The 11,442-nt window shown below is 45.1% G+C and overlaps 1 protein-coding gene across 1 annotated transcript in view; it reads left to right on the forward strand.

Moving 5' to 3' along the window:
- The window catches only part of PTPRO (protein tyrosine phosphatase receptor type O), a 194,515-nt gene that overhangs the window by 58,623 nt on the left and 124,450 nt on the right, over window positions 1-11,442 (forward strand). Inside the window, exons 7-8 of the mRNA XM_075848823.1 lie at window positions 8,068-8,264; window positions 9,159-9,279. Of these exons, the coding sequence (XP_075704938.1) occupies window positions 8,068-8,264; window positions 9,159-9,279 (318 nt within the window). The remainder of the gene's footprint in view (window positions 1-8,067; window positions 8,265-9,158; window positions 9,280-11,442) is intronic.

The raw sequence follows: 11,442 nt of genomic DNA on the forward strand, positions 1-11,442 counted from the left end.
TATTCAACGCCACTGGTTGGAGCAGGAACAGAAGACATTGTAGTGGACTTATTCAGCACCACTGGTTGGAGCAGGAACTGAAGACATTGTAGTGGACTTATTCAGCGCCACTGGTTGGAGCAGCGACAGAAGACATTGTAGTGGACTTATTCAGTGCCACTGGTTGGAGCAGCGACAGAAGACATTGTAGTGGACTTATTCAGCGCCACTGGTTGGAGCAGGAACAGAAGACATTGTAGTGGACTTATTCAGCGCCACTGGTTGGAGCAGCGACAGAAGACATTGTAGTGGACTTATTCAGTGCCACTGGTTGGAGCAGGAACAGAAGACATTGTAGTGGACTTATTCAGCGCCACTGGTTGGAGCAGGAACAGAAGACATTGTAGTGGACTTATTCAGCGCCACTGGTTGGAGCAGTGACAGAAGACATTGTAGTGGACTTATTCAGCACCACTGGTTGGAGCAGGAACAGAAGACATTGTAGTGGACTTATTCAGCACCACTGGTTGGAGCAGTGACAGAAGACATTGTAGTGGACTTATTCAGCACCACTGGTTGGAGCAGGAACAGAAGACATTGTAGTGGACTTATTCAGCACCACTGGTTGGAGCAGGAACAGAAGACATTGTAGTGGACTTATTCAGCGCCACTGGTTGGAGCAGGAACAGAAGAGATTGTAGTGGACTTATTCAGCGCCACTGGTTTGAGCAGTGACAGAAGACATTGTAGTGGACTTATTCAGCACCACTGGTTGGAGCAGTGACAGAAGACATTGTAGTGGACTTATTCAGCGCCACTGGTTGGAGCAGCGACAGAAGACATTGTAGTGGACTTATTCAACGCCACTGGTTGGAGCAGGAACAGAAGACATAGTAGTGGACTTATTCAGCACCACTGGTTGGAGCAGTGACAGAAGACATTGTAGTGGACTTATTCAGCGCCACTGGTTGGAGCAGCGACAGAAGACATTGTAGTGGACTTATTCAACGCCACTGGTTGGAGCAGGAACAAGACATTGTAGTGGACTTATTCAGCACCACTGGTTGGAGCAGGAACTGAAGACATTGTAGTGGACTTATTCAGCGCCACTGGTTGGAGCAGTGACAGAAGACATTGTAGTGGACTTATTCAGTGCCACTGGTTGGAGCAGCGACAGAAGACATTGTAGTGGACTTATTCAGCGCCACTGGTTGGAGCAGGAACAGAAGACATTGTAGTGGACTTATTCAGCGCCACTGGTTGGAGCAGTGACAGAAGACATTGTAGTGGACTTATTCAGCACCACTGGTTGGAGCAGGAACAGAATACATTGTAGTGGACTTATTCAGCACCACTGGTTGGAGCAGTGACAGAAGACATTGTAGTGGACTTACTCAGCACCACTGGTTGGAGCAGGAACAGAAGACATTGTAGTGGACTTATTCAGCACCACTGGTTGGAGCAGGAACAGAAGACATTGTAGTGGACTTATTCAGCGCCACTGGTTGGAGCAGGAACAGAAGAGATTGTAGTGGACTTATTCAGCGCCACTGGTTTGAGCAGTGACAGAAGACATTGTAGTGGACTTATTCAGCACCACTGGTTGGAGCAGTGACAGAAGACATTGTAGTGGACTTATTCAGCACCACTGGTTGGAGCAGGGACAGAAGACATTGTAGTGGACTTATTCAACACCACTGGTTGGAGCAGGAACAGAAGACATTGTAGTGGACTTATTCAGCACCACTGGTTGGAGCAGAAACAGAAGCCATTGTAGTGGACTTATTCAGCGCCACTGGTTGGAGCAGTGACAGAAGACATTGTAGTGGACTTATTCAGCGCCACTGGTTGGAGCAGGAACAGTAGACATTGTAGTGGACTTATTCAGCACCACTTTTTGAACCAGTGACAGAAGACATTGTAGTGGACTTATTCAGCACCGCTGGTTGGAGCATCGACAGAAGACATTGTAGTGGACTTATTCAGCACCACTGGTTGGAGCAGGAAGAGAAGACATTGTAGTGGACTTATTCAGCGCCACTGGTTGGAGCAGGAACAGAAGCCATTGTAGTGGACTTATTCAGCACCACTGGTTGGAGCAGCGACAGAAGACATTGTAGTGGACTTATTCAGCACCACCGGTTGGAGCAGGGACAGAAGACATTGTAGTGGACTTATTCAGCGCCACTGGTTGGAGCAGTGACAGAAGACATTGTAGTGGACTTATTCAGCACCACTGGTTGGAGCAGGAACAGAAGACATTGTAGTGGACTTATTCAGCGCCACTGGTTGGAGCAGTGACAGAAGACATTGTAGTGGACTTATTCAGCACCACTGGTTTGAGCAGTGACAGAAGACATTGTAGTGGACTTATTCAGCGCCACTGGTTGGAGCAGCGACAGAAGACATTGTAGTGGACTTATTCAACGCCACTGGTTGGAGCAAGAACAGAAGACATAGTAGTGGACTTATTCAGCACCACTGGTTGGAGCAGTGACAGAAGACATTGTAGTGGACTTATTCAGCGCCACTGGTTGGAGCAGCAACAGAAGACATTGTAGTGGACTTATTCAACGCCACTGGTTGGAGCAGGAACAGAAGACATTGTAGTGGACTTATTCAGCACCACTGGTTGGAGCAGGAACTGAAGACATTGTAGTGGACTTATTCAGCGCCACTGGTTGGAGCAGTGACAGAAGACATTGTAGTGGACTTATTCAGTGACACTGGTTGGAGCAGCGACAGAAGACATTGTAGTGGACTTATTCAGCGCCACTGGTTGGAGCAGGAACAGAAGACATTGTAGTGGACTTATTCAGCGCCACTGGTTGGAGCAGTGACAGAAGACATTGTAGTGGACTTATTCAGCACCACTGGTTGGAGCAGGAACAGAAGACATTGTAGTAGACTTATTCAGCACCACTGGTTGGAGCAGTGACAGAAGACATTGTAGTGGACTTATTCAGCACCACTGGTTGGAGCAGGAACAGAAGACATTGTAGTGGACTTATTCAGCACCACTGGTTGGAGCAGGAACAGAAGACATTGTAGTGGACTTATTCAGCGCCACTGGTTGGAGCAGGAACAGAAGAGATTGTAGTGGACTTATTCAGCGCCACTGGTTTGAGCAGTGACAGAAGACATTGTAGTGGACTTATTCAGCACCACTGGTTGGAGCAGTGACAGAAGACATTGTAGTGGACTTATTCAGCACCACTGGTTGGAGCAGGGACAGAAGACATTGTAGTGGACTTATTCAGCACCACTGGTTGGAGCAGGAACAGAAGACATTGTAGTGGACTTATTCAGCACCACTGGTTGGAGCAGAAACAGAAGCCATTGTAGTGGACTTATTCAGCGCCACTGGTTGGAGCAGTGACAGAAGACATTGTAGTGGACTTATTCAGCGCCATTGGTTGGAGCAGGAACAGTAGACATTGTAGTGGACTTATTCAGCACCACTTTTTGAAGCAGTGACAGAAGACATTGTAGTGGACTTATTCAGCACCGCTGGTTGGAGCAGCGACAGAAGACATTGTAGTGGACTTATTCAGCACCACTGGTTGGAGCAGGAACAGAAGACATTGTAGTGGACTTATTCAGCGCCACTGGTTGGAGCAGGAACAGAAGCCATTGTAGTGGACTTATTCAGCACCACTGGTTGGAGCAGCGACAGAAGACATTGTAGTGGACTTATTCAGCACCACCGGTTGGAGCAGGGACAGAAGACATTGTAGTGGACTTATTTAGCGCCACTGGTTGGAGCAGTGACAGAAGACATTGTAGTGGACTTATTCAGCACCACTGGTTGGAGCAGAGACACATATAATGAGTTAGGGATCCAGAGAGGTGGAGGCAGAGTTTGTAGTTGACAGGATTTATTTTCTTTAGGACCTCCAATGGACCCAGGAAACGAGGAGCAAATTTGTAGGAGGGCACCTTCAGGCGAATATTCTTTGAAGACAGCCATACTTTATCTCCAGGAGAATACCGTGGAGTAGGACTCCCCTTCTTATCTGCATACCTCTTCATATGAGAAACAGCTTGAATAACGGTAGATTTGGTTTGTTGCCAGATCTGCAAAAAAATTCTCATAGGTGGAGTGGGCAGCGGGAACTTCAGAGGAAGCAAACACTGGAGGAGGTATCCGAAGGTGCTGACTATATTCAATGAAGAATGGAGAGGAACCCGTGGTTTCTTCAGAACGGTTGCTATAGGAGAATTTGGCCCAAAGTAGGAGACCCATCCATTTGTCACTTTTGGCAGACACAAAGTTGCTAAGAAAATTCTCCAGGACCTGGTGGATCCTCACCACTTGGCCATTGGACTGTGGGTGGTGAGTAGAAGGAAAGTGCAACTTGACATCCAGTTGGCCACACAGAGCTCTCCAAAATCTTGATGTGAACTGTATACGCGGTCCGAGACCATATGAAGGGGCAGGCCATGTAGATGAAATATATGCTGTACAGAGAGGCTGGCAAGACGAGGAGCAGAAGGAAGACAAGGCAGGGGAACAGTGTGCCATCGTGGAGAAGCGATCTACAACTACCCAGATGGTAGACAGCTGAGAGGGGCAGATCAGTCACAAAATCCGTTGCGATGTGTTGCCGTCTTCTGGCCAACTAAACAAAGGTTTTACCAGCAGGGATTTCCTTCAGTAGGACCAGTGACATGAGAAGGATCAATAATATGTTGCAGATCCTCAATTTGGTCGGTGAAGTCAAATGACCGAGACAGTACGTCTGCCCTGGTATTCTGCTCAGCTTAATGGAAGTACAATACAAAATCAAAGCGGGCAAGGAAGAGGGACCATCTGGCTGTGCGGTCTTTAGCTCTATGATCGATGAAATTGACTACAGGATGCACAGCTCCTTCCGGTAGATGTCTCCACTCTTCCAATGCCAACTTAATGGCCAAAAGCTCCTGATCTCCTATCCAATAATTCCTCTCGGCAAGAGAAAATAATGTGGAGAAATCGCCGCAGGTTACAGTTTTTCGGGCAGGACCTTTTTGCATCAGAACTGCACATGCACTGACAGAAAAGACATCGACCTCAAGGAAGAATGAATCGGAGACATCTGGATGTTGCAACTTAAGGCCGGCAGCAAAGGATTCTTTTAATTGAAGAAAAGCCTCTTCTGCCTGCGGGGTACAGTGTTTACTGTTTAGGGCTGTTATAGGCACCAGCAGCGAGGAGAAGTGCCGAAGAAATTGTAGGTAAATGTTCGTAAATCCAAGGAAGCGCTAAATTGCATGAAGACACTAGGGACGAGGCCAGTTCAACACGGCAGACAATTTGTCGGGATCTATCTTTAATCCCAGATCAGAGAAGATATAACCTAGGAAAGGGAGGACCTTGCGAAGACGCATTTCTCCAACTTGGCATTAAGATTGTTCTCCCGCAATTGTTGAAAACTTGGCCAACTTGTTTCCGGTGAGTGTTATATGTCAATGTAATGGTTTATCTAGATGACATCCTGATTTTCTCGCCCGATTTTACCAGATCACGGAAAATGTCATTCACAAACCCTTGAAATACAGCAGGAGCATTACAGAGTCCTAATGGCTTAACGAGCCACTCAAAATCTGTCTTCCACTCGCTGCCTGCACGGATCCGGATCAGGTTGTATGCTCCAAGCAGATCCAGTTTGTTGAAGAACTTGGCTCCACAGATCCTGTCAAAGAGTTCTGCAATCAATGGTAGCTGGTATTTGTTTTTTACTGTAATCTTGTTCAGACCATGATAATCTGTGCATGGAAAAAGAGATCCATCCTTCTTCTGGACGAAGAAGAACCCAGCTCCGGCTGGCGGAGAAGACTTCCTAATAGATCCCCTTTCCATGTACTTAGACATGGCTTCAGTCTCTGGCAGGAGCAACAGGTAGACTCGCCAAGGAGGAGTTAAGCCTGGCAACAGATCAACTGGACAGTCATAGGGTCAATGAGGCGTTAAAGACTCTGCCTCCTTTTTGCTGAAGACGTCTGCATAGGTCGACTAGCAAGGAGGCAGACCTGGCGGGTTCTGAGGCACAGGTGGTGCAGAGGATGGTTCTACCAGTATGGCAGCTTGACCCCATTGAAGAACTTGATCAGAGTTCCAATCAAAGACTGGGTTGTGTTGCCGTAGCAGGGGTAACCCCAGAAGAAAGGGGTTAATGGAAACCGGCAACACATAGAAGGAGCTGAAGCACCCCCACCTACAGAGGTATAGGCTATGTGGCAGACAAAATAGGGTCAGAAAGGCGCTGATCGTTTATGGACACCACTGCCAAGGTTTTCTCCAGAAGAACAACCGGCAGGCTAAGGCGAGTCAACAGGTGCTGATGTATAAAGTTTCCTGCGGCACCCGAGTCCAGAGAGGTTCGGACAGTGACAAAAGTTTTATCACAGGACAACTTTGCGGGCATAGTCAACTTTAGGGAGACGTTCACTCCACCTAGGGTCACCCCCCTTACCAAACCCAGGCGCTGGAGTTTCCCGAATTCACCGGGAAGATGCAAACAGAGTGGCCTTTTCACCACAATGAATACAGAGATTTTCCTTTCGCCTACGCAGATGTTCTCGATTATCCAAGAGTTTGACTCTCGACCTGAAAGATCGGCACGTCTGGAAAACCTTCTCTCACGTATAACTTCCTGGGACTGCTCCTGGGCACGTTCTCTGAATCGGTTGTCAATACTCGTGGCCAGAGCAATGAGTGTATCCAGAGAAGAAGGTAATTCATGGCCTGCCAGCTCGTCCTTTATTCGGTCAGCCAAGCCCTGCCGGAAGGTTGCGACCAGAGTCTCGTTATTGGCGCAACTCTGCCGCAAGGGTCCGGAACTGTACTCCATTTTTACCCACTGTAGAACCGCCCCGGCGGATATTCGGGATGGCTATTGATGACGATGAGGTCCGAGCAGTCTACACAGAGATGGAAAAGAAATAGGTCCAGAGGTTATATATATAAAATATAACTTTTACTGTGTTTCCTTTTTAAAAATAGAAAAGTACTAACATACATATAAAATGTTTCCACGTGCCATGTATTCATACATCATCATCATAGGTCGCATTGTATCTTGTATAATGGTGAAGGCAAGGAGGCAATCAGTGAAGGCAATGGGGCAATCGGTGAAGATGAGGGGGCAATCGGTGAAGGCGAGGGGGCAATCGGTGAAAACGAGGGGGCAATCGGTGAAGGCGAGGGGGCAATCGGTGAAGGCGAGGGGGCAATGGGTGAAGGCGATGGGGCAATCTGTGAAGGTGAGGGGGCAATTGGTGAAGGCGAGGGGGCAATCGGTGAAGGCGAGGGGGCAATCGGTGAAGACGAGTGGGCAATCGGTGAAGGCGAGGGGGCAATGGGTGAAGGCGAGGGGGCAATCGGTGAAGGCTAGGGGGCATTCGGTGAAGCCGAGGGGGCAATCGGTGAAGGTGAGGGGCAATCGGTGAAGGCGAGGAGGCAATCGGTGAAAACGAGGGGGCAATCGGTGAAGGCGAGGGGGCAATCGGTGAAGGCGAGGGGGCAATGGGTGAAGGCGATGGGGCAATCTGTGAAGGTGAGGGGGCAATTGGTGAAGGCGAGGGGGCAATCGGTGAAGGCGAGGGGGCAATCGGTGAAGACGAGGGGGCAATCGGTGAAAACGAGGGGGCAATCGGTGAAGGCGAGGGGGCAATCGGTGAAGGCGAGGGGGCAATGGGTGAAGGCGAGGAGGCAATCGGTGAAAACGAGGGGGCAATCGGTGAAGGCGAGGGGGCAATCGGTGAAGGCGAGGGGGCAATGGGTGAAGGCGATGGGGCAATCTGTGAAGGTGAGGGGGCAATTGGTGAAGGCGAGGGGGCAATCGGTGAAGGCGAGGGGGCAATCGGTGAAGACGAGGGGGCAATCGGTGAAGGCGAGGGGGCAATCGGTAAAGGTGAGGGGGCAATCGGTGAAGACGAGGGGGCAATCGGTGAAGGCGAGGGGGCAATCGGTGAAGGCGAGGGGGCATTAGTTATGGATTAGGAAGCATTTGATTAGAGCTAGAATGTAGGTTGAGGTTTGGATGGGTCTAGTGATTGTGGGATCGTCTTAGGACAGCGAGTGATTGAATTGTTGTTTGTTAATAGGTCCTGAAGGTCAGTGGTTTGAAGAGCTGACGGAACGACCGGTGAATGTGACGGTGAATGCTCTGAACTCTACAGCCGCCCGGGTTTTGTGGACAGCCTCCCTGACGAGCAGCAATGACTTTATTGTGTCCGTGAAATCCCAAACTTGTCAGAAACAGAAGGAGAGGCAGCGCCTGGAGCAGCACTACTGTAAAGAGGTGACCAATGTTCAGTCCCAGACCCCTTAATCCCCTCCATAGTGAACCAGACGCTCTCCAGTAAACACTGCACTCTGCCTCAAATACTCTGTGCTGCTGGGAACCTTGCTGAACCGCTCCAAGGCAAAAAATCTGCAGACAGATGACTGATCCGACATGATAGGATTAGATACACAGCTCAGCAGACAGTATCACACATGATTGGATTAGAAACAGTAGCTCAGCAGACAGTATCATACATGATAGGATTAGATACACAGCTCAGCAGACAGTATCATAAATGATAGGATTAGATACAGTAGCTCAGCAGACAGTATCACACATGATAGGATTAGATACAGGGCTCAGCAGACAGTATCACACATGATAGGATTAGATACAGGGCTCAGCAGACAGTATCACACATGATAGGATTAGATACACAGCTCAGCAGACAGTATCACACATGATAGGATTAGATACAGCGACATAGCAGACAGTATCACACATGATAGGATTAGATACACAGCTCAGCAGTCAGTATCACACATGATAGGATTAGATATAGTAGCTCAGCAGACAGTATCACACATGATAGGATTAGATACAGAGCTCAGCAGACAGTATCACACATGATAGGATTAGATACAGAGCTCAGCAGACAGTATCACACATGATAGGATTAGATACAGCGACATAGCAGACAGTATCACACATGATAGGATTAGATACAGCGACATAGCAGACAGTATCACACATGATAGGATTAGATACAGCGACATAGCAGACAGTATCACACATGATAGGATTAGATACAGCGACATAGCAGTGCTTTGTTCAGGGAAATAATTTGATGAAATCCTGATTTTTACTTGTTATTTTGCGGTCCCTCAGAAATGATTTTTTATGTTTCAGGTCAATTTGACCAGCAGTGTTATAGAGGAGCTGGTGCCAGGCGCGCAGTACAGAGTGATCGTCTACCTGATGAAACATCCATTAATAGGACCTCCGTCTGATGCAGTTCTGTATTCAATGGGTAAAAAATGAATGACTGTAATATATAAAGAATAAGCAATAAGTATACAGCTGATATATACACACCATACACATATATACAGTATGCAGCTGATATATACACACCATACACATATATACAGTATACAGCTGATATATACACACCATACACATATATACAGTATACAGCTGATATATACACACCATACACATATATACAGTATACAGCTGATATATACACACCATACCCATATATACAGTATACAGCTGATATATACACACCATACACATATATACAGTATACAGCTGATATATACACACCATACACATATATACAGTATACAGCTGATATATACACACCATACACATATATACAGTATACAGCTGATATATACACACCATACACATATATACAGTATACAGCTGATATTTACACACCATACACATATATACAGTATACAGCTGATATATACACACCATACACATATATACAGTATACAGCTGATATATACACACCATACACATATATACAGTATACAGCTGATATTTACACACCATACACATATATACAGTATACAGCTGATATATACACACCATACACATATATACAGTATACAGCTGATATATACACACACACCATGCACATATATACAGTATACAGATGATATATACACACCATACACATATATACAGTATACAGCTGATATATACACACCATACACATATATACAGTATACAGCTGATATTTACACACCATACACATATATACAGTATACAGCTGATATATACACACCATACACATATATACAGTATACAGCTGATATTTACACACCATACACATATATACAGTATACAGCTGATATTTACACACCATACACACATATATACAGTATACAGCTGATATATACACACCATACACATATATACAGTATGCAGCTGATATATACACACCATACACATATATACAGTATACAGCTGATATATACACACACCATGCACATATATACAGTATACAGCTGATATATACACACACCATACACATATATACAGTATACAGCTGATATATACACACCATACACATATATACAGTATACAGCTGATATATACACACCATACACATATATACAGTATACAGCTGATATATACACACCATACACATATATACAGTATACAGCTGATATATACACACCATACACATATATACAGTATACAGCTGATATTTACACACCATACACATATATACAGTATACAGCTGATATTTACACACCATACACATATATACAGTATACAGCTGATATATACACACCATACACATATATACAGTATACAGCTGATATATACACACCATACACATATATACAGTATACAGCTGATATTTACACACCATACACATATATACAGTATACAGCTGATATATACACACCATACACATATATACAGTATACAGCTGATATATACACACCATACACATATATACAGTATACAGCTGATATTTACACACCATACACATATATACAGTATACAGCTGATATATACACACCATACACATATATACAGTATACAGCTGATATATACACACACACCATGCACATATATACAGTATACAGATGATATATACACACCATACACATATATACAGTATACAGCTGATATATACACACCATACACATATATACAGTATACAGCTGATATTTACACACCATACACATATATACAGTATACAGCTGATATATACACACCATACACATATATACAGTATACAGCTGATATTTACACACCATACACATATATACAGTATACAGCTGATATTTACACACCATACACACATATATACAGTATACAGCTGATATATACACACCATACACATATATACAGTATGCAGCTGATATATACACACCATACACATATATACAGTATACAGCTGATATATACACACACCATGCACATATATACAGTATACAGCTGATATATACACACACCATACACATATATACAGTATACAGCTGATATATACACACCATACACATATATACAGTATACAGCTGATATATACACACCATACACATATATACAGTATACAGCTGATATATACACACCATACACATATATACAGTATACAGCTGATATATACACACCATACACATATATACAGTATACAGCTGATATTTACACACCATACACATAT

This window comes from Rhinoderma darwinii, unplaced genomic scaffold, assembly GCF_050947455.1.
Source record: "Rhinoderma darwinii isolate aRhiDar2 unplaced genomic scaffold, aRhiDar2.hap1 Scaffold_51, whole genome shotgun sequence".
Classification (NCBI taxonomy): domain Eukaryota; kingdom Metazoa; phylum Chordata; class Amphibia; order Anura; family Rhinodermatidae; genus Rhinoderma; species Rhinoderma darwinii.